This window comes from Schistocerca serialis, chromosome 4, assembly GCF_023864345.2.
Source record: "Schistocerca serialis cubense isolate TAMUIC-IGC-003099 chromosome 4, iqSchSeri2.2, whole genome shotgun sequence".
NCBI classification, from domain to species: Eukaryota; Metazoa; Arthropoda; class Insecta; order Orthoptera; family Acrididae; genus Schistocerca; species Schistocerca serialis.
The window spans coordinates 444,586,650-444,612,508 of NC_064641.1; the positions used below are offsets into that span (position 1 = coordinate 444,586,650).

The 25,859-nt window shown below is 36.9% G+C and overlaps 1 protein-coding gene across 1 annotated transcript in view; it reads right to left on the minus strand.

Moving 5' to 3' along the window:
- LOC126475073 (BAI1-associated protein 3) overlaps positions 1-25,859 on the minus strand; it is a 715,757-nt gene that overhangs the window by 43,209 nt on the left and 646,689 nt on the right. Inside the window, exons 24-25 of the mRNA XM_050102632.1 lie at positions 9,032-9,155; positions 6,662-6,870 (exon numbers count right to left, since the gene is read on the minus strand). Coding sequence (XP_049958589.1) covers positions 6,662-6,870; positions 9,032-9,155 — 333 coding nt within the window. The remainder of the gene's footprint in view (positions 1-6,661; positions 6,871-9,031; positions 9,156-25,859) is intronic.

A 25,859-nucleotide genomic window follows, 5' to 3' on the forward strand; every position in this document is an offset into this window, starting at 1 on the left:
CAGGCAAAGGATACAGGCTCCATTCCAGAAACACCATAGAGAAGTTGTCCAACCTCACAGTGGACATAAGAAAAAGGAGACAAATTCTATGGCCACTCTCACAGACCAGGCTCAACCACAGAATACTCACATACATACAGAGGCTTAAAACCACTACAGCTTGGATGGCACAAGTCAAAATTGATCTGGAAAAAGCACAGATAGATTCAGTGGACATGACAGACAAAAGTGTCTATAGACACAAAATACACAAGAGGGAAGTAATGTCAGAGAAGATAGCACCTAAACCCTGGAGACCAAAGTGGACCGAAGAAAGGAAAAGGGCCTTTAGCAAACGAATTAGAGAGTATTGGAAAGACAGGAAGAACAAGTAGTCATAAATTCATTTGCATGGTCTGATAAAGCCCTGTAATGTGTGTAATAATAATAATAATAATAATAATAAGAAGAAGAAGAAGAAGAAGAAGATCTGTACACTAATCCCCATGATGAATTTTCATCAGATTTTCATAAGTAACATGAGTAACTTTGGGGTTTATTTCATCAAAATCAGATTAAAAATACGGTATCCATGCATATAAAAATGTATGTCTGTATGTTCCATATCTTTTACAAAGTTACTGGAATGATTTAAACCAAACTTGGCATACATGTCATCACTTAATGTCTGCAAAGAATCACTGTGGGGATAAGAACCACTTACCTATCAAAGGATGAGGAGAGGGGGGTGAAGAAGGGAGGGGGGGGGGGGGGGGGGGGGGAATGGAGATGAAAAAGAAGAGTACACCCCGATGTGCAAATATTCACATTTTTGCCATGTCCTCCACTTTTGAAGAAGCAGAGGACATGCAATGTCAAGCAACAACTCTCTTGAACTTCAGCCTCTGTACCTAAAAACTATAAATAATTCACAAATATTTATTACCAAAGTAGAGTGACGAAAATCCAAATTCAGTCTACGACTGAAACAGTAACACACGGCATGTCACTGGATCAATACTGGGATCATTTCTGTTTTTTGTGTATGTAAGTGATATCGAACAACCTTCTAATTTACAAATAACTGCTTATGCTGGTGACACATCTCTGCTGTTTTATGATGCTGATGAGGAGATATAACATATTTTTCAACACATATGACATCAGATGTGACTAAATATTTTAGCAACCAGAGCCTGAAAGTCAGTGCCACAAAATCTCAGTTACTGGAGTTCAAAGCAGGCAACTCATCCCGCAAATGTGTAGGAAATACTTGTGGAATTTCATATACGAAATCTGTAAATTTCTAGGTCTGCACTTGAATGGCAATCTTCTGTGGGAAAGCCATGTTAATTTCATATGCAGGAAAATAAGCAGTCCATAGTATTTGTTAAATCAACATTCCAAAATTGTGCAGAATAAAACACTGAAAATAGTATACTATGCAAAAGATTCCCCATTTACGCATTATGGGATAGGACTATACGGGGTGGGCTGCCGATGTGTACTTGAACAAAATGCTTGTGTTACAAAAGAGAACTACTAGGATGAAATATGATCTGGGGTACAGGGAGGTCTTCTGTGATGCTCTTATCCAAAATAAATATCTCACTACATAATTCTGCAGGGTGTCCCAGGAGGAATTTTCAATATTAAGGGAACTTCCTGACAGATTAAAACTGTGCATCAGACTGAGACTCGAACTTGGGACCTTTGCCTTTCGTGGGAAAGTGCTCTACCATCTGAGCAACCCAAGCGCAACTCACGACCCATCCTCACAGCTTCAATTCTGCCAGTACCTCATCTCCAACCTTCCAAACTTCACAGAAGCTCTTCTGCAAAACTTACAGACCTAGCACTCCTGGAAGAAAGGATATTGCACAGACATGGCTTAGCTGCAGCCTGGGAGATGTTTCCATAGTGCGACTTTCACTCTGCAGTGGAGAGTTCTTTGATATGAAACTTTCTGGCAAATTAAAACTGTATGCTGGACCAAGACTCGAAATCGAGAGCTTTGTCTTTTGCAGGCAACTGCTCTACAATCTGAGCTACACAAGCACGACTCACGACCCATCCTCACAGCTTCAATTCTGCCAGTACCTCATCTCTTACCTTCCGAACTTCACAGAACCTCTTCTGTGGACCTTGCAGAACTAGCACTCCTGGAATAAAGGATATTGCAGAGACATGGCTTAGCTACAGTCTGAAGGATGTTTCCAGAATGAGATTATCGCTCTGCAGTGGAGTGATTGCTGATATGAAACTTCCTGGCAGATTAAAACTGTGTGTCAGACCAAGACTCAAACTTGGGACTTCTGCCTTACCCATCCTCACAGTTTCAGTGCTGCCAGTACCTCATCTCATACCTTCAAAACTTCACAGAAGCTCTTCTGCAAGATTTGCAGAAGACCTTCTGTGAAGTTTGGAAGGTAGGTGACAAGGTACTGGCATAATTGAAGCTCTGAGGATGGGTTGTGAGTTGCCCTTGGGTAGCTCATTTGGTTACCACTTCCCCACAAAAGGCAAAGGTCCTGAGTTCGAGTCTCGGCATGGCACACAGTTTTAATCCAATTAGGCTAAATCTCGCAGAAGGCAATTTAAAGATAATCCCAACATTGATTACAAAATTAACAACAATATGAAACTCTATACAAACGGCACTGTTCAGAGCCAACGTGGAAACATGCTCAGAATATGTCAACAGAATGTTGAGGGACTGTCCACAAATAAGGGCAAAATACTATCTAAAATTTTGAGAGAGAATAGGGCGATATCTTAGCACTGCAAGAGACTCATACTGAAGATGACAATGCTCTGTGGAAGCGAGGGCACATCCCACGCTATAAATTAGTGTCCCGAATTAACCACCCTCAATATGGAGTTGCCAGCTTTGTCCGCAACAACTTAAAGGATGTCTCATTTATTCTCAAGGAGAAATCAGACAAAGAAAACATGATGGTAGTGGTAATTCAGATCGGAAATATAAAAATAGCAAATATCTACAAACCACCGAATAGCACTTGGTGCAAACCCCCAGTGCTAGAACATCCTGCAATATATGTAGGCAATTTTAACAGCCATAGTTATGAGTGGGGCTATGCTGAAGAGGATGCAAATGGCAGAAGTTTGGCAGAATGGATGGAAGCAAACTAAGCTCCATTATGATTCAAAGGAAAAAGGCACATTTAGGTCTGGAAGATGGGGTACAGAGAGCACACCTGACCTCTGCCTGTCAACTATTTACCCTTCGGAGAGTAGAAGCGGAACTATCATCAGAAAAGTCCTGCATAGCTTTCCCAAAAGCCAACATTGCCCCATTCTCATCTCCTACAGGCTACACATTCCCCCAGTGTGATCTGCTCCTGTATCCTGCTGGAACATTCAAAAAGTAGATTGGGATAAATTTTCTAAATTGCTGGACGAGTCAATAACACAGGTCCCGGCACTTCCAAAATGATACTCAAAGTTTTTAAAGATCATAATATCTATTGCCAGAAAGAGCATACCCAGAGGATGCCGGAAAGAATACATTCCTGGCTGGAATGAAGAGATCAACCAGCTGTTTAACCAATTCAAGGAAAGTGGAGACCAAGAAACAGCTACGAACATTATGAATTCCTTGAATGAACAAAGGAAAGAAAAATGGCACAAAGAAACAAGGGACCTCGATTTCACACACTCCAGTAGAAAAGCATGGATGCTGATTCACAAAGAGACTTCCCACAACAAAGAAAACTCAACGGTCTCATGTGACTCAATCACCAGTCACTTAGTGAGAGTTTCTAAGATCCCAACAGACAAAGCAAATCTTCAGAAAGTAAAGAGAGAGCTTACAGAAGTCAAGAAATCGCTGTAACACAATCCAGAATTCTCTTCTCCATTTACAATCACTGAACTGGAGACAGCCCTTAAGCATACGAAATGTAGGAAAGCTGCAGGTGCAGATGGGCTTTACCCTGAATTTTTGCTGCACAGTGGACCGGTAACGCAAAATTGCCTAGTTTGCCTGTTTACCAAAATTCTTCGTACAGCAACATTACCCATAAAATTTAAAAGAGCAAAAATTATTGCTAACAAAAAGCCAGGGAAAGAGGGAATAGTTGCAGAACACTTCCGCCCAATATCTCTACTTAGCTGTACTTACAAGCTATTGGAAAGAATGATTCTCAACTGAATCCAAGATCAAATTAATGCTGTGATACCACATGAAGAAGCTGGATTCAGACCCTATAGAAGCTGCTGTGAACAAGTGCCCTCCTTGACTACTCACATAGAATCTGGATACCAAAAGAAACTTAAAACTGGAGTAGTGTTCATTGACCTGTCAGCAGCTTATGACATGGTGTGGCCTATTATTGAAATTTTTGAGAGCAATACCTTGCAAAACTCTAGGCAACCTCTTAAGTAACATGTTAAGCAATATGCAGTTTAAAGTACATCAAGGAGAAGAGAAAAGCAGATGGCATGTACTCAATGACGGATTACCTCAGGGCTTTGCTCTTGCTCAAGTGTTATTCAACCTCTACACAGCTGACCTGCCAAAAATTTCAATATGCAGATGACCTGGCAGTTTCATATCAGAGTGAAGACCTTTCTGAATGTGAAGAACACCTAACAAACAGCCTTACTACACTTTATGAGTATTTTGAGACATGGCGACTGAGACCAATGTTTCTAAAAATCGCTTTTAACCGCCAAAGATCAGTCCACAGTTCGGCCCTCTTGGCACAGTCAGTTACAATGAAAGCCCAAAATACCTGGGAGTCACTCTGGACAGAACTTTAACATACAAAAAACACCTTTCCAACTTGGCCAAGAAGATAAAACCCGAGTGAACCTTGTGAGTAAGCTGGCAGGCAGTACATGGGGAGCAACCACATCAGTCCTCTGAGGAGCATCGCTTGCACTGGTATACTCTGCAGCAGAATACTGTGCACCAGTTTGGCTCTGAAGTGCCCATGTAGTGAAAGTAGATGTCCAACTGAACTCAGTTATGAGAGTAATTAGTGGTACAGTCCGGTCTACACCTATTTGCTGGCTACCAGTGCTTTCAAACATCTGTCTGCCAGACCTTTGTCGAAAGGCTGCTCTTTACAATTTCTGTCAGCAAGTTTCTGAAAACAACTCGACCCCTCTGCATGACAATTTGCTATCACTGCCCAGGAAATGCCTCAAATCTAGAAGACCAGCATATGAAATGGGAGTCCAAATGCTATCCACAGGATTTGACCAGGATGCAGAGTGGAAATGTGAGTGGCAAGCTACAAGAACCGAAACCATGAACTTGTAGACAATCCAACAGTTCCAGTTCCAGGCTTCCACCAACCAAGGGAGGTGTGGGTGCAGTTAAACAAATATCGGACTGAAGAGGGTAGGTGCAAATACAACATGCACAAGTGGGGCTTTTCAAGTGACAGTGTGTGTGATTGTGGTGACACCCAAACAATGAGCCACATTGTGAATGAATGTCCAATCAGACGCTTCCCTAGTGGCACTGAGAAGCTCCATCAAGCATCCCATGAGGCACTCGCTCGATCAAGTCCATCAACATCCGAGTGTAGTCCGAACCATTTTAAAACTTGTGTACTGTATATAATTTCACATGTTCATTTTTGTATATATTTCTTTGTCTTGCTAAATGCGTATTACTGCATTTGATGCATACAATAATAATAATAATAACAATAGCAATAACAATAATAATAATAATAATAATGGCTACATGCAAAAAGGAAATGTAAGTAAAATAAAAAGCCATGTTATTTCAAACCTTAAGCATCTTGAAAAGCCCCATACATAAGCAGACAATTCCTAGTGGATATTATGCATATTTTTATTCACATCTAAAACATGGAATTCCTTTCTGGGATAACTTTCCTGAAGCACAGAGCACACTAATAATTCCAAAGAGATCTAATAGAATCATTATAAGGAAGAGCATTAGAGATTAATGAAGATATTTGTTTAAAAAGTTACCAGATTACTCTTCATCAAGAAACATGAAATTAATTTTAAAAATATATGGAAAAAAACAGATTTTTCGAATAACTGCATGAGGCAGCAAGACAATCTTCATTTTATACTTAAAAACACTAACAGATGTCTAGAAGGAACTTGTAGCAGCAATGACTGCTGATATTGACAGATGCCACCAGTATAAACACAAAAACAATGAACAAGTGTGCCTCTTTGGAAATTATTGTCTTTATTGTACTGTCCACTATTGTTCTCATGTGTCATGCTCTAGTGTAAAGCATACTCTGATTACACTTTGTGTATCTAAGTTAATAAAGTGTTGAAGTGGCTTCAGTATTTGAATATCAAATTTTGACAAACCTATCACCTAGGGATAAAACTGTACACCAAACAATCTAATACTACAAAATCTATCTGACATATAAAAAGTTTCAGAAACAAATACAGTACTACTCTATCTATTCAGCAAGACAATATTGTGATAATATGTGATATTAGTATACGTTTAAGTGTCAAACTGTAGCTTGCTATATAACTGTATAAATGAATTTTTTTGTACCTATGAAACAACATTTGTGTCTATGTATATCAATGCACTTATGTATAAGACATCTAGTGTCATAAAGTCTGCTGTACTGCACAAGATTCAATCAACAGATAATAAATATGGAAATACTGCTGTTCTATAGGCTAGCAAGTAACTTACTTTTGTTCTTTTGGTGCATGAGATTCAGATCAACCTGTTTTAATCCATGGAAGTTGTCAATACTTGTGTTGTTATCTGCTACACCAGGTATATTACCCAGTGCCAGAAAAGCTTCACCAGCAAAGTCATTTGATGTGAGAACATCGTGATCCATCACTGTGAAGAGTATCATGGCACCTTCATGTCGACATTGCTCCAGTGTCACTGAACTAGAATAAATTGCATATTGTAAGCATTTTGTAAAAAGTTATTAAAAATTATCTGAAGCTTGTTCAATATGTGAAAAATTAATAATTCCACACATCCAGTGCTCAATTTGAATTAACTAGCGTACATTAACTAATTCCAATATCTGGATTGTTTCTTTTCATACTGAATTCTGAGTGACTAATATTTTTTTCTGTTCCAATTGCTGCGCATTTGCCTTTCTTGTTCTTCCCATTTTCTAGCCAAGGGGCTACCTGAAAGATTTATTTCTATTTTTCACCAATGTCAACCACCTCTTTATTTTGTCCTATGTCCATACCATTCATATTTGTTCTATATTTATACCTCTTTCATCTACAAAATTATTGGATTTTTACATTCCTCCCAGTAAAACTTCATAGTTAACTATGGAAATATACAAATTTCAGTGTTCTGGTGCCAACACATACACTGTTTGCTACAATGATATCTGAACTGCTTTGAGGAAGAGGGATCTATGTAAACTAAGCCTCATTGTTTCTTATTTCTGGTACCAGATGCTGAGTGATCTTCTCATACAGAGCTGTATTACTCAAAAAATTGGAGGATCAGTCACACAGCTTGAGGAACAGCTAATAAATATTCCTACACAAATAGGAAAATGGTCAATTTACGTAATTTCAATGCATTTTAATGGTGCCTTAATGCCAGTAAATGGTAGCAGTTTTTTTTATTTTTTCCCCAAAACATTCTTTAAACAATTCTTTCAAAATTATTTGGAAACCAATATCCAGAGGCTGTCATGTTATGAAATACATGTGATTTTTACATCAGGAAGTATAATGCCTCATTCACACTATTCACAAACACATGATAGGAAGAACAGTTCTGTAGAAACAATAATAAATGTAATGTTGAAGAAGATGATGAAGTAGTTCTACATTTTGATATACTTTTCCTCAAACATAAACAGATAAAAAGAAAACAGCAACAATAAAGTTGAACAAAGTGCCCAAGCTCAATAAAATTAGAGATCCTGGTTGGAGCAACCTCAACACAAATCTAAATAAAGTTCCCATTTACAATAGTCAAGCACAAGGATCAATAAAGGAAAAAAAAAACTGTAGATAGATGAAAAACTGAAAAGTATAATAACAGTATGGAAAGGAGATTGCTACTCACCACACTCACCAATAGATGAGACAAATTGCAGACAGGCACAATGAAAAATACCATTAAATTATTAAGCTTTTGGACAAAATCCTTCTTCCAAAATAGGAAAAACACACATACAGGCACAACTCACATACTCATGGCCACTGTCTCTGGGTACTGGAGCTCAATCAGGGCCCAGTGACAGTGGCAATGTGTGTGAGTTGTGCTTGTGTGAATGTGTGTGTATTTTCAAATTTCTATTAACAGTGTAAATCCAGGATGGAATGTAACAGTATAATGAAAAGGGTAGTTCACACACACACACACACACACACACACACACACACACACACACACACACACACACACAGATGCAACTCACACACATATGACCACAGTCTCTGGCTGCTGAGGCCACACTGTGCGCAGCAGTGCATGATGGGAGATGCAGCCGGGTGGTGGGGGTAAGAAGGAGGCTGGGGTGGGGACGGGGAGGGATAGCAAGGTAGGGGTGGGGGACAGTAAAGTGCTGCTTGTGGGATCATACAGGGTGAGGTGGAGAGAGGGTAGGGCAGCTAGGTAGCTAGGTGCAGTAGGGAGGTTAGGCAGGAGAGGTTTCCAGAAAAGGAGAGAGATAAGACTGTGCATGTGCTAATGGAACAGAGGACTGTGTAGTACTGGAATGGGAAAAGGAAAGGGGCTAGAGGATAAGAACAAAGACCAACGAAGGTTGAGGCCAAGAGGGTTACAGGAATGTAGAATATATTGCAGGAAGAGCTCCCTGTCTTTTTGTCTGAAAGCACAATATTTTAAAAGTCTGTTTTCACTGTGCCTGTCTCTGACACAATGCCTCCTCCACATGGAGAGAAGCAATTTAACTTTTCCATATTGTTGTAATTCCACCCAGGACTTCTCACTGCTTGAAAACTGAAAAGTATGTGTGATAGTCTGATTTAATTCCATTATTTGTACACTTACTTTCTATTTTCTGAAAAATAAATCCATGCATATAAAAGATGTAAAACTCACAATTCAAAACATTCATCAAAGAGTGGATTTAACGTTTTCTTCTGCACATTAGTTTGCTGTTCAGTGCAATGAGCAAAAACTTTCCGAGGAAGAAGTTCAATTATCACAAATGGATCACTGAAACCTGTGAAGAAAGCAAGCATTGGTACTTATTAACATGTCAGCAAAACACTATGTTTAGTTAGAAAAGAAGAAAGAAACAAAGGCTCAGGTTTAAAGTCAATCTGACAATGACATAACAAGAAATGAATTACGAGGTCTGACAGTGAGGTAATTAGTCACAAGTTCAGTCTGGTAAAGAATGGGACAGGGAACTAGTCAAATGCCTTTCAAAGAAACCACCCAAATACTTACCTTATGTGATTAAGAGAAATCACAAAAAATTAAACTAGGAAAATGGCATGGGGATTTGGATCCTATCACTCCCAAATGATAAATTATTACAAGTAATACAGACTTACAGAGTTGCTTTTTTTTCTCTCAATTTGGGAAAGAAAAAGACTCTTTATAGGACACATATGAAGATCAAAGTTTCTTTTTTGTGGGACCTGCAGCATATATTAGTCACAGTAGGAAATTATACAAAGAACTGGTAGACAGTAAGCTGTTTGATATTTTATTTTAGTATATAAGCTTATTTCAGGTTTATTAACTTCATAAGTACATGTCCTGATGTTGCAGGTGGACGTATGTCAACTTTGAGTAAACCATTATAGTTGTCTATAGTTGTTGATTATAATATAATTTTCAACAATGTTTTAAAGTTGTTTCATACTTTGCTGTTACACGTATATTATAACATGGTTTTTACTATCTGGCACTTGTAGAAATTCAACTTTGACACCTAGCTGTTTACTCAAAGTTGACAGTTATTATATTATATGCATATTACTTATATCTTATAATATGCATCTAACAGCAAATTATTTGACAACTTTAAAACATTGCTGAAAATAATATTACAACCAACAACTATAGACAGCAATAATAGTTTACACAAAGTTGACATATATTCATCTACATCATCAGGAAATGTATTGATGAAGGCAATAAAGCCAAAATAAGGTTACATACTAAAATAAAATATCAATCAGCATATTGTTTTCCACTTCTATACATATCTCAGGGACCACTGATGAGAAATAAGAGTCATTGCATGTAAGGCATGGTAAGTGATGTGCTTTATTCATATCTATTCGTGCTGGTTGATAGTTCCAAGATAAACTGATAAATGACAGCTCAATCTCCAATTGCAATTCTTGCTAAAGCTGCCAATAGTAGTAACAAGTGAGTATTCATGACAGGAAAATGCTTTTCATGGATTATTTGTATGAATCTAGGATGATGTGGATAACTACGACTCAGATAAGGATTCTGAATACGTTCCTGAATGGAAATGCACCTCAAAATATGTTGCTGATCAGGTAAATGCGAATACTTATTTAAGCAAGTGGACAATGTTAAGTTGTATCCCTTAGCATAGTTTGTGAGAATTTACATGACAGGGTGTGTTAAAGGCCACTACTGCAGAAATTGTTAATGCAAATCTTAATATCAAAAAGTGAAACAATCTGGACTTTTAAATTTGTATTTTTGAGAGATTTTGCAGTAATGTTTCATTAATTCACCCCTCAAGAAAACAGTGGTAAGCCAAAGCAAACCCATGTCAAGTGTACTTATTTTGCAAATAAGCAAGATTAAGCACTCACTGACAAACTTTTAAGAATATAATTTTGGGAAGAATTTACCATTTTAAAAATATGTCATTACTGTAGACATATTGTAAAACAAGGGTTATTTGATTAAAAAGAATCAAATTGCATGTACCTGAAATATCTTAGTTATATTTTATTGAAACTTTACTTGCAGTTTTTTCAAACAACCAACTTGTCCCTTACCATTGTTTACAGTCAACGTTAACAGATCACAAAAACTGTTAAAATCAATGTAATCTCATAATATTGGGAGTGTAGTGCTTTTTAAATGTTTTATGTTTTGTTTATCATCTGTGATTGTGAACTACAAAATAAAAGAATTTTGTATTTAGGTTGTAATTTGTTAAGAGGTCAAAACACACATTATAAGCTACTCCTACAAATTATCTCATAATTTAGATTTAAAAATTGAAGATTCATGTTAGTTACATGACAAGTAGCAGTGGTTACTGTAGAAAGGCAAACATTCTTAAGAATGTAGATTCCTGTTAAGCTTTGATAAATATTGAGATGGTGATATAAATATTAAGTTTACAGCAGTAGACTAGCAGCAGCTATTTGATATAACTGAGAAAGTAAGAGTTTTTTCTTTTTTATTGTAAGTAATAGTGTTTCTATATGACTATATTAAATTCAATCTATGTAAGCAAAAACATAAAATAGCAATTTAATTACATTTAATTATAAACACCATGTACAGATCTAATTATTAAGAGCTGTTCCTCTTTTAAGGTTCACCCTTATCTCATTTAATATGGCCTCTGAAGATTATCTTCATAATGGGGTCAATGGAACATGACGAATGAATACAATCAGAGAAAATAATATATACACTTTTATCAATTTCATTTATTTATTATCCATCTTTAACATTTCAACATAATCTACATTGTCATGTTGTGTAAAACACACACACTTATACCAATGCTTATATTCATCACGAAAAAGTTATTGTAAAATACATACACTGTCCAGTCACATTAATGTGACCACCTGTTGAAAGCCTGAGTAAACATCTTTTGTAGTTTGGACCACTGTGCAGGAAGAGAATCAGTTTGGTTCTGGAAGGCACTGACAGGAATGTGGAGGCATGCTGACTCTGGTGATGTGGCCAGCTGCACTATATTTCTCAGTTGAGGATCAATGGCATGAACAGCCTGATCAAGATGGTACCACAGAATCTTGATTGGGTTTAAATCTGGTGCTCTTCTAACCAAACACGTACACTGTGAGCTGTGTGTCCTGTGGAGGCAGGACTGCATTGCTACCGTGAGTGTACACATTTGGGTGTCTGTGTGATTGTGCCTATGTGAATGTGTGTACTCTTACTAGAAAAAGAGCAAGAGCTCGAAAGCTAACATTAACTGTTTTCTATTATGTGTTCCTATGCACCACACACCAGTTATCTATAGAAAAGTGGTTTTATGTATCTTCCCATCCAGTAATTTCCATTATTGTTAAGTATCCTTACAGCTTCTTTAGATGACTGTTTTGACCACTGGAAATTTCTGATGCAATAGTATCATGACTGGAGACTGTGTGGCCATGTGGTATGTCTTTCATCACTGGAAACAGTCAAAAATAACTTGGACCCAGGTCACGTGGGTAGGGAGTGCAAGAAACCTCTTCAACATTGTTTTCATGAAGAAATTTCTGCATCGCATTCAGTTAATATGTTGTCCCCTTCCCATGAACCATGGACCTTGCCATTGGTGGGGAGGCCTGTGCACCTCAGCGATACAGACAGCTGTACTGTAGGTGCAACCACAATGGAGGGGTATCTGCTGAGAGGCCAGACAGACATGTGTTTCCTGAAGAGGGGCAGCAGCCTTTTCAGTAGTTGCAGGGGAAACAGTCTGGATGATTGACTGATCTGGCCTTGTAACATTAACCAAAACGGCCTTGTTGTGCTGATACAGCGAACAGCTGAAAGCAAAGGGAAACTACAGCCGTAATTTTTCCCAAGGGCATGCAGCTTTACTGTATGATTAAATGGTGATAGCGTCCTCTTGGGTAAAATATTCCAGAGATAAAATAGTCCCCCATTCGGATCTCCGGGGGGGGGGGGGGGGGGGGGGGGGGGGGGGGAGGGGGGGGGGGAATGTGAAAGTCAGATCCCTTAATCGGACAGGTTGGTTAGAAAATTTAAAAAGGAAAATGGATAGATTAAAGTTATACATAGTGGGAATTAGTGAATTTCGGTGGCAGGAGGTACAAGACTTCTGGTCAGGTGAATACAGGGTTATAAATACAAAATCAAATAGGGGTAACGCAGGAGTAGGTTTAATAGTGGATAAAAAAATAGGAGTGTGGGTAAGCTACTATGAACAGCATAGTGAAAGCATCATTGTAGCCAAGATAGACATGAAACCTATCCCTACCACAGTAGTACAAGTATATATGCCAACTATCTCTGCAAATGACGAAGAGATTGAAGAAATGTATGATGATATAAAAGAAATTATTCAGATAGTGAAAGGAGATGAAAATTTAATAGTCATGGGGAACTGTACTTCGATAGTAGGAAAATGAAAGAGAAGGAAAAGTAGTAGGTGAATACAGAATGGGGGTAAAGAATGAAAGAGGAAGCCGCCTGATAGAATTTTGCACAGAGCATAACTTCATCATAGCCAACACATGATTTAAGAATCATGAAAGAAGGTTTTATACATGTAAGAGGCCAGGAGACATTTCCAAGGGAGATGTGGACTCTGACCACAATCTGTTGGTTATGAACTGTAGATTAAAATTGAAGAAACTGCAAAACAGCAAGAATTTAAGAAAATGAGATCTGGAAAAATGAAAGTACCAGAGGTTGTAGAGAGTTTCAGAGGGAGCATTAGGGAATGATTGACAAGAACAGTGGAAAGAAATACAATAGACGAAGAATGGGTAGCTTCAAGAGATGAAAGTAGGTAAAAGGGTCAAGTAGGTAAAAAGATGAGGCCCCAGGAGTAGACAACATTCCACTAGAAATACTGATAGCCTTGGGAGAGCCAGCCATGACAAAACTCTACCATCTGGTGAGTAAGACATATGAGACAGGCGAAATACCCTCAGACTTCAAGAAGAATATAACCCCAAAGAAAGCAAGTGTTGACAGGTGAGAAAATTACTGAACTATCAGTTTAATAAGTCATGACTGCAAAATACTAATGCAAACTCTTTACAGATGAATCAAAAAACTGGTAGAACCCAACCTTGGGGAAGATCCGTAGAAATGTTGGAAGACGTGGGGCAATACTGACCCTACAACTTATCTTAGAAGATAGGTTAAGGAAAGGCAAACCTATGTTTCTGGCATTTGTAGATTTAGAGGAAGCTTTTGACAATGTTGACTGGAATACTCTCTTTCAAATGCTGAAGGTGGTAGGGGTCAAATACAGGGAGTGAAAGGCTATTTACAATTTGTACAGAAACCAGATGGTGGCCATAAGAGTTGAGGGGCATGAAAGGGAAGCGGTGGTTGGAAAGGGAGTGAAACAGGGTTGTAGTTTATCCTCGATGTTATTTAATCTATATATTGAGCAAGCAGTAAAGGAAACAAAAGAAAAATCTGCAGTAGCAACTAAAATCCATGGAGAAGAAATAAAAACTTTTAGGTTTGTCAATGACACTATAATTCTGTCAGAGACAGCAAAGGACCTGGAAGAGCAGTTGAACAGAAGGGACAGTGTCTTGAAAGGTGGATATAACATGAACATCAACAAAAGCCAAATGAGGATAATGGAATGTAGTCAAATTAAATCAGATGATGCTGAGGGAATTCAGTTAGGAAATGGGACCCTTAAAGTAATAAGTGAGTTTTTCTATTTAGTGAGAAAAATAACTCATGATGATTGAAGTAGAGAGGATATAAAATGTAGACTGGCAATGACAAGAAAAGCGTTTCTGAAGAAGAGAAGTTTGTTAACATCGAGTATTGATTTAAGTGTTAGGAAGTTGTTTCTGAAAGTATTTGTGTGGAGTGTAGCCTTGTATGGAAGTGAAACGTGGACGATAAATAGTTTAGACAAGAAGAGAATAGAAGCTTTCAAAATGTGATGCTAAAGAAGAATGCTGAAGGTTAGATGGGTAGATCACATAACTAATGAGGAAGTATTGAATAGAATTGGGGAGAAGAGGAGTTTGTGCCACAACTTGACTAGAAGAAGGGATCGGTTGGTGGGACATGTTCTGAGGCATCAAGGGATCACCAATTTAGTACTGGGGGGCAATGTGGAGGGTAAAAATCGTAGAGGGAGACCAAGAGATAAATATACTAATCAGATTCAGAAGGATGTAGGCTGCAGTAGGTACTGGGAGATGAAGAAGCTTGCCATTGCCAGTCTACATTTTATATCCTCTCTACTTCGACCATCATCAGTTATTTTGCTCCCCAAATAGCAAAACTCCTTTACTACTTTAAGTGTCTCATTTCCTAATCTAATTCCCTCAGCATTACAAGACAATTTGACTACATTCCATTATCCTCGTTTTGCTTTTGTTAATGTTCACCTGATACCCTCCTTTCAAGACACTGTCCATTCCATTCAACTGCTCTTCCAAGTCCTTTGCTATCTTTGACAGAATTACAATGTCATCAGTGAACCTCAAAGTTTTTATTTCTTCTCCATGGATTTTAACACCTACTCCTAACTTTTCTTTTGTTTCCTTTACTGCTCGCTCAGTATACAGATTGAAAAATATCGGGGAGAGGCTACAACCCTGTGACACTCCCTTCCCAACCACTGCTTCCCTTTCATGTCCCTCCACTCCTATAACTGCCATCTGCTTTCTGTACAAATTGTAAATAACCTTTCACTCCCTGTATTTTACCCCTGCCACCTTCAGAATTTGAAAGAGAGTATTCCAGTCAACATTGCCAAAAGCTTTCTCTAAGTCTACAAATGCTAGAAACGTAGGTTTGCCTTTCCTTAATCTTTCTTCTAAGATAAGTTGTAGGGTCAGTATTGCCTCACATGTTCCAACATTTCTACGGAATCCAAACTGATCTTCCCCAAGGTCAGCTTCTACCAGTTTTTCCATTAGTCTGTAAACATTTCACATTAGTATTTCGCAGCTGTGACTTATTAAACTGATAGTTCGGTAATTTTCACACCTGTCAACACCTGCTTTCTTTGGGATTGGAATTATTATATTCTTCTTGAAGTCTGAGGAAATTTCACCTGTCTCCCACATCTTGCTCACCAGATGGTAGAGTTTTGTCAGGACTGGCTCTCCCAAGGCTATCAGTAGTTCTAATGGAATGTTGTCTACTCCCTGGGCCTTGTTTCGACTCAGGTCTTTCAGTGCTCTGTCAAACTCTTCACGCAGTATCATATCTCCCATTTCATCTTCATCTACATCCTCTTCCATATCCATAATATTGTCCTCAAGTACATCACCTTTGTATAGACTATCTATATACTCCTTCAACCTTTCTGCTTTCCCTTCTTTGCTTAGATCTGGGTTTTCATCTGAGCTCTTGATATTCATACAAGTGGTTCTCTTTTCTCCAAAGGTCTCTTTACTTTTCCTGTAGGCAGTATCTATCTTACCCCTAGTGAGATAAGCCTCTAAATCCTTACATTTGTCCTCTACCCATCCCTTCTTAGCCATTTTGCACTTCCTGTCGATCGCATTTTTGAGAAGTTTGTATTCCTTTTTGCCTGCCTCATTTACCGTATTTTTGTATTTTCTTCTTTCATCAATTAAATTCATTATCTCTTTTGTATATACTACTATAAGGATGCAAATCAGGTTTGCTTTAAATACATGCTGTAATGGTTGTGAAAATTAGTTACCTTTGAGACTGGACTTGGTAAGTTGATGTTAGTCAAGAATGGCTTATAGGTGATGAAGACACCATTATCAACATCCCACTAAGTTTGAATGTGGTCATGTAATAAGGCTACAAGAAGCTGGAGATTCCTTCTTTGATATTGCAGAAAGACTTGGCAAGAATGTAGCCACTGTATGTGATTGCTGGCAGTGGTGTCATGATAATGTACAGTTGCCAGAAGACTGGGTTCTGGATGACCACGTGGCACTATCCAAAGGGAAGAACATCATGTTTGTCATATAACTCTGGTGCAGCACAGTGCATATGCTGCAGTAATATGAGCAACAGTTGTCATCACAGACACACAAAAAGATGTTACAAATTGGTTAGTTCAAGGACAGCATCCAGCTAGAAGCCTTGCAGTGTGCATTCCACTGGCCCTAAACCACCACCATCTGTGACTTACAGGTGTCAAGTGAGAGGTCATTGGACAGCATGGTGGAGGTCTGTTGTGTTTTCTGATGAAAGATGGTTCTGCCTCAGTGCCAGTGATGGCCATTTCTTGGTTAGAAGGAGGCCAGCCGAGGGTCTGCAACCAACCTGTCTGTGTGCTAGACACACTAGACTTACACCTGAAGTTAGGGTCTGTGGTGTGATTTTGTATGACAGCAGGAGCACTCTTGTGCTTATACCAACACCCTGACTACAAATTTGTACGTAAGTCTGGTGAGCTGACCTGCTGAACTGCCATTCATGAGTGGCATTCTAGGGGGTGTTTTCCAACAGGACAACACTCAACCACATACCGCCATTGTAACCCAACATGCTCCGCAGTGTGTCAACATGTTGCATGGGCCTGCTCTATTGCCAGACCTGTCTCCATTTGAGTACGTACATGACATCACAGGACAATAACTTGAGCGTCCTTTACAAACAGCATTAACCATCCCTGTATTGACCAACCATATGCAATAGGCATGGGACTCCATCCCACAAACTGACATCCAGCACCTGTACAACACAATGCATACACATTTCCATGCTTGCATTCAACATTCTGGCAGTTAACAGGTTATTAATGTACCAGAATTTCACATTTGCCATGATCTATCTCGCACTTACATTAACCTGTGATACTGCAATGTTAATCACTTAAATATGTTACCTAGGCAAATGTTATTTCTGAAATTTCATTACTGTATAGTAACTTTTTTTTGGTGTTGTGATTTTTTCCCTGTGTACGTGAAATATTTACCTATATGTGAGATATATGTGCATACACTGCAAAGCTGAAGGCAAAAAGATAGTACAGGAATAATAATAACAATAATTCAGTACATCTTCATAGTCTTTGACTATTTAAGGTGGAATAAGATGTCATGATGTGGAATCGAGAAAATGTATTCCGAGTGAAATGGTTGTAAAAATCTACAATCTTTCTGTTATTATTGAATTTGTTATTAATTTCCCTGTCACACTACAAGCTATTTACTTCAAGCTGCATATCAAAGTGAATGTCATTCAGATGGCTGATTGTATCAGTAGATAATGTAGGGTGGTGATCTCGATCCCATATTTTAATCATTAATGAAAATCACCTCAGCTGTAATTTTCCATATTTATTGTCTTATAACCAGTTTTGTTTCTTTGAACATCTTCAGGCTGCCTTATACTAAATCCTTACCGAATTGTGTTGAAGACAAGGCGTAGATGGTCTGGTTGTTGTCTTTACCATTATATATGGCAACTAGACTATCTATGTTGTGACTTCAGCACAACTTGGTGGGTGAGGTATAGTCTTCCTGAAGATGTTGAGAAAAGTAAAATTGGTCATAACACAATAAATGTCAAAAATACAGATGAGGTGGATTTCATTAATCATTAATAAAAATAAAATGAAAGGTCACTTTTCCATTAAGACTGTTTAGGTTCAAGAATACATCTGTTACTCATTTCCACAATCATATCTATCTCATAAAAAATCACTTTAACAGCTAGCCCCTACAATGCCAGTGCACAGTACCGTAATATGACAGCCATGTTTGTTAGCTGTTGATATCTTCAAAAAGTTATGTAATTAGCACTACTGAAGTCTATACTCTTGTACATTATTAACTGTATGAATTATATTCCATTTTGTTTCGCAAAGTTTCATTCTTTGCACGTACAGTCTCCTGGTGGGTCATGCAGAAAACCCCTCTGATTTCACATGGTGGTGGAAGTAATTTTTATTTTCTCATTCAATTGCACTTCAACTCTTAATTTATTTGCAACATGTCTGGCACTCTGTCTGTAGACATGCAAACTGTTAAATTCAGTATCTGAACCAGAATTATATTGTCTCATAACATACAAGTTAAATCATTGATTTTATGTACAGGAGACTCATCAGCATATAACTATGATAAATTATACATGGAACACAGTATTTTTCACATAATCACAATAAAATCTGAATACTATTTATTATTATTGTTTTTATCCTGCTCAGATGATCAGATCATTAAAAAATTCATCAACAGAGTAATAACATTTCTGCACCAGGGTGCTACACAATTCTCTTTTTACTGCCTCTGTTTGGACATTTCTAAAATTTGTGTTTTTCAGTTTATTGTATACTTTTGTTCCCATATATTGTGGAGTCTGTGCAAAGAGATTTAACCTGTATGTTGGCATCATGAAGCTTTCCTTGTTTCTAGTTTTGTAACTATGCTGGAAATTATTTGACAAAAGGAGTTTAGGCTTATTACTTGTGAAAATAATCATTTGATACAGATACAATGAGGGAACACTTAGTATCTTAAGATCTCTTAATGATGGCTGACAAGATTCTCTTGGCTTTGCACTGCATATGTTTCTCATAAGTTTTTTCTGCAAAGTTAATATTTTTGTCATGTTGCTAGCATTCCCCCAGAAGACAATACCGTATCTCACTACTGACTCAAAGTAACTTTGGTATACTACCTTTTTTGTGTCTAAACTAGTGACATTGCCTAAGATTATCATAGCAAACGCCAGGCTGTTTAGTTTATTTTTTAGATAATCTATGTGTGAGGACCATATTACATCAGCATAAGCAGCTATTGATTAAGAATTTTCAACAGGCAGCAGATATTATAACTCTACCAAATTTTAACTCAGTCAATGTGAAATGTCAGCTATCTTTATTGCATCAAAATATTCGAGGACTGAGAAATAAAATTAATGAATTAACTATCTGCATGAATTAGAGTCTTCAAACCCAGCTGACATAATCTGCTTCTCCGAACATCATGTGACCACTGGTATAGAACTTTTAAATGTTACGGGGTTTAGGTTAGCATCTCACTTTTGTAAATCAGAAATGGAGAAAGGAGGAGTTGCCACATTCATTAGGAACTGTCATAAATTTAAGAACATAGACATTCATAAATTTTGCCTAGAAAAGCATATGGAAGCATGTGCAACAGAATTAGAATTTCACAAAAAATCCTTCATAATATTAAGTGTATATCGAGCACCTGCAGGTAACTTTAATCTGTTTGTAAACCACCTTGAAGCTGTACTGGCCAATTTAACAACCAAAAACAAAGAAATAGTGGTTGCTGGTGATTTCAATGTAGATTTCCTTAAAGACTCTCCCAATAAGAACTTATTTGAGTTAGTAACACTATCATTCAACTTAATTCCCACTGTAAAGTTCCCCACTAAGGTAGCCACTTGCTCACAAACAGCCATTGATAATATCTTTATAGAAAAGTCCAATGAACAAAATTATATTACAAAACCAATAGTCAATGGCCTCTCAGACCATGACATGCAGTTCCTTCTGTTAAATGTTAATACTGAACAGGATATAAAATATGTTAAATCTGAGCTCAAGAGGGTAATCAATAAGCCAAAAATTGATTATTTTAGGACACTCCTCAGAGACATTCACTGGACTGATGTTTACAGTGCTCATGGCATGAATGAAAAATATAACACTTTTGCTAATAAAGTGCTCACCTTATTCAAACACTGTTTTCCCTCAAAACTTACCAAGGTTAGAGCAAAGTCTACAAAAAAAGCCATGGATTACTTGAGGACTAGGGGTATCTTGTAAAACAAAAAGAAAACTGTATCTGTCAATCCGAAACACTTCCGATGTTGATGCTATATAGCACATTACAATAAATACTGCAAAATATTAAAGACTGTAATACGGATGTCAAAGCAAATATATTACAAGGAAAAAATAGTCATATCAGATAACAAAATAAAGACAATATGGGATATAGTGAAGGAGGAGACCGGTAGAACCAGACATGAAGAGGAACAAATAGCATTAAGAGTAAATGATACATTGGTGACAGACGTGTATAGTGTTGCAGAACTTTTTAATAAACATTTTATAACTGTTACCAAAAATATGGGGTTGTCAGGTTCGGTAGATGCTGCTATGGAATTCCTCAGACTAGAAATTTCAGGCAACTTCCATACTATGAATTTGACCCTCACTACCCCAACAGAAATAATGTCCATCATAAAATCTTTAAAATCAAAAACATCTAGTGGGTATGACGAAAAATCAACAAAGTTAATTGAAGAATGTGATTCTCAGCTAAGTAACGATTTAAGCTATCTGTGTAACCAGTCATTTATCAGTGGAATATTTTCTGAATGGCTGAAATATGCTGAAGTTAAGCCACTGTTTAAGAAGGGAGATAAAGAAATAGCATCAAATTTCCGTCCAATTTCACTGTTGCCAGCATTCTCAAAAATTTTCGAAAAAGTAATGTACAGTCAGCTTTATAACCATCTTATCTCAAATTACATACTGTCAAAGTCACAGTTTGTTTTTCTAAAAGATTCTGATATTGAGAAGGCTATCTACACTTACAGTGAAAATGTGCTTAATTCATTAGACAAAAATTTCAGGCAACTGGTATATTTTGTGATCTGTCAAAGGCATTTGACTGTGTAAATCACAATATCCTTTTAAGTAAATTAGAGTATTATAGTGTACCAGGAAATGCTGCAAAATGGTTCAAATCTTATATCTCTGGTAGGAAACAAAGGGTGTTATAAGGAAAGAGACATGTATCAAGCTATCAGGCATCATCCAACTGAGAAATAATTACATGTGGGGATCCACAAGGTTCCATTTCAGGGCCCTTACTTTTTCTTGTGTATATCAATGACCTTTCATCAGTAACATTACCAGATGCCAAGTTCGTTTTGTTTGCCGATGATACAAACATTGCAATAAATAGCAAATCAAGCATAGTCTTAGAAAGATCAGCTAATAAAATATTTGTGGACATTAATCACTGGTTCCTAGCCAGTTCTTTCTCACTAAACTTTGAAAAAACACACTACATGCAGTTGAGAACTTATAAGGGGTGTCCCATGAGTATATGTCTAACATACGATGACAAGAAGATAGAAGAAGTGGACAGTGTTAAATTCTTGGGATTACAGCTTGATAATAAATTCAACTGGGAGGAGCACACCACAGAACTGCTGAAGCGTCTTAACAAATCTCTGTTTGCAATGCGAATTTTGTCAGACATAGGGGATATAAAAATGAAAAAGCTGGCATACTATGCTTACTTTCATTCCATAATGTCATATGGGATTATGTTTTGGGGTAATTCATCAAGCCAAGCTAAAGTTTTTCGGGAACAAAAATGTGCAGTAAGAGTTACATGTGGTGTGAACTGAAGAACATCCTGCAGAAGCCTGCTTAGAGAACTAGGGATACTAACTACTGCTTCCCAATATATTTTTTCCTTAATGAAATTTGTCATTAAAAATATATCACTTTTTCAACCCAACAGCTCAATTCATGGAATCAATACTAGAAATAAGAATAATCTTCACAAGGATTTAAAGTAACTTAGTCTTGTACAAAAAGGTGTGCGTTATTCAGGAACACACATTTTCAATAACTTGCAAGCAGCCATAAAAAGCTTAACAACCAATGAAATTAAGTTTAAGAGAAGTCTAAAGGATTTATTGGTGGCGAACTTGTTCTACTCCATTGATGAATTTCTCAGTAAAACCAACTGATTTGTGTATATAACTTCTGCGCAATTTCAGTTCAGTAATGTGTTCATTGTAAATAAGTATTATAGTAGTTGTATTACATGTTTATTACCTTATAAATAAATAAAAAACTTTTTATTTTAAATTCAGTGGATTAGTATTTGTAAAATGACTTTCATATAGTGTTCATTAAAAAATGACGCTCATTCCACTTGGGATCTGTGAAATGGTACATTAGCTTATTTCTTTTAGTTGTAAATATTTGTCATGTATTGTCGTTTTTCTGATATGATCCACATCCTGGAGGACCTCCTCAGTACGGATCAATTGGAATGAAAGTAAATCTAATCTAATCTAATCTAAACATGATAGGTTTCTGTCCATTTTCATTCCTAAGACTAAAGTCTTGTCTTGTACATGCTCTGCTTCATTTAGATACTGGCTTCTGTGCATAATGTGAATATCATTTATTTGAGACTGTTTTGTCTTAAATGGCATCAGCTGTGTTTTTGAAATATTTAGCTTCAGGCCATTTAGATGGAACCAAACATGTAGAGTTTCTATGACATTATCAAGAATTTCTTCTATGTTTTTATTTTCTACCAGTACTGATGTGTCATCAGCAAATAAAACTGAATGATAATTTACATTTATGGGGAAGTCATTTACACAAAAAACAAGGATTAGGCCCAGAATTGAGCCTTGTGGTACTCCCTGTGAGATGGTTCTCCACTTCGAGGAGTATTTCCCTTTGTTTGATGTTATGACAACCCTTTGCTTTCTCTCCATTAGATATGACTCACACCACTGTAAGGCGTTACCCATAATTCCATATTTTTTCATTTTATATAATAGTAAGGAGTGATTTGTGCAGTCAAGTTCTTTGGATTAGTCACAGAAGATTTCTGCAGCTTTTTGTGACTTGTCCAAAGTGGAACTAACTTTAGTCACAAATTCGTTGATTGCATGAATTGTACTTTTGCCTTTCTGGAATCCAAATTGATTTTTTGAGGTTACATTGTATTTGTAGCAGAAATTTTGAATTTGGATTGCAACAATCATTCCAAATATCTTAGAAAACACAGGAAGAAGGGAAATTGGATGGTAGTTTCCCATATCATCTTTGGAGTGTTTGTTAAACACTGGTTTGACTTCTGCATATTTTAGAAATTCTGGAAAGTACTGTTCTTCAAGTGATTGATTAATTATTTTGTGTAGTGGGTGTGCTACTATATTTGTAGCTGCTTTAATGACTTTGGCAGGTATTTCATCCCATCCCACAGAATTTTAATTTTTTATGTTTAGTATCATTTTTTTTACATATTTTACTATATTTTTTGTTAACTTTAATCAGGGTCTCATTCTTGCTCTGATTTGAGCCAAACAAATGTACATTATCTTGATAAGAGACTACATCAACATCAGATTTTGCTACATTTATGAAGAATTTATTAAAATTTTCTGATATCTCAGCAGGAAGTACAATTATTTTGTCTTGTACCTTTATTTTAGAGATTTCCTGGTTGCTAGATTTGATTCTGAGTTCAGATTTGTCCCTGTCCATACTGCCTTGGATTTATTTGTGTGTTTTTTTAGGGAATTTAGTATTTGTCATTTCCTTTGCTGCTTTTGCAACCTTCTTAAATAGTTTTTTATACGCTTTAACATAGTTTATGAACTCAGGACCCTTATCTGATCTCAGCTCAGTATGTAGCCCTCTCTTTCTATTGCTATATATTTTTATGCCAGTGGTAATCCACTTTAGTTTATTTGTTGCTCTTCTTGAGAAATCTATGGGTGGAAATGTTTCATTGAAGACATGTAAAAAGCTGTTTAAAAACTTATCAAAATTTTCTGAACATGAGTTTTCTTTTGTAATGACCAGTCTACCTCATTTAATCTATAAAAGAACAAGTTTATGTTTTCTTTACTGAAATGTTTCATAAAGCATCTCCTCCCTTTTTTTGCTATTTATTTTTTGTAAGTTTAATTCTATAAGCAGAGCAGAGTGGTCTGAGATACCTAGGTTTAAAGAGAATTTGGCAGTGTCCTCAAATGTATAATTTGTTAAAATATTGTCTATGCATGTTGCTGTTCGCTAATTTACTCTGGTGAAGTCAGTGAAATTTAGTCTAAAGCCATAGTCTTGAATTATGTCAATATACTTAGTTGACATGTTTGTTTTGTTTGCTGTATCTATGTTAAAATCAGCAGCAATTACAATTTTTTTCCTATTTTCTTTAGTGACTTTATACAGGAGACACTGGAATTTATGTAAGAATAATGTATTTACATCAGTACCTGGAATTCTGTATTTAGAGATGATGATGATATTCTGTTGTTCTAGCTCTACACAACAACTTTCAAATACAAGCTCTTCATTTAGATATTCAAAATTGTCTCTTTCTTTATATTCCAATAAATTGTTAATCAATATACAGGAGCCTCCATGAGTACTGTTTTGCCTACAAAAACAACTAGCTATCCTAAAGTTTTCTAACTTATTTAAAACTGTGAATGAATCATTTGTGAGCCAGTGTTCATTTAGGCAAATGACTTTGGCATTTCTTCCTTGTGAAAGAATAATTTGTAGCTCGTCAATTTTTGTGGTTTTATCATGACGATATGTTGAATTTAGTCTGTTTATGTACCAGTGCATTAGGAATGAAGACTTATACTTACTTATAGTTTCCAGCACATCTTCCCTTGAATAGCCCCCTTCACTTTTACTGTTGAATTTTTCTTTCCAGAGTGATGTTTTACATGAATGATGTAACATTTCTCTGGAGCCATTTACCATAAAAAATCGTTGAGGTTCTTTCCTTTTACGAGTGGTGTGGGTTGATGTGTAGTGAGTTGGTGTTTCACATGTGATTTTTGAAGTTTTATCTTGGGGCACTGTAGCTAAACTTGTTGGAAATCCTCTTTTTGCTTCTTCAGCTTTGTCTCAAATCATTGAAGTATCTGGTTCTTCAGTTGCAGCTGATGATTCCGTTGCTGCTGCTATAATTGTAGGTCACGTTAAGCCAGGCTGATTTTGATTCAGTTATTTCAGTATTACATCACAAAGTGCTTCTTTGCCTTTCATTTTTCTATGCATTCCATGGGTAGTGAAATCTTCCCTTTTTTGGCTGTCTGTGTTAATATATGTTGCATTGCTGAAAAACTTACAAATTTTTTCGATCTTTCGGTTAGTTGCTGCAATTTCTGAGTTTACGCACGATGTTTTTATGAGGTCATGTCTCATAGGTATGCTTGTTGCAAACACTTTCATGTCTGTAACCTTTTCAAGTGCTTCCCTTAAAGACCTCAATGCAAACTAGTTTGCATTGCTGAAAAA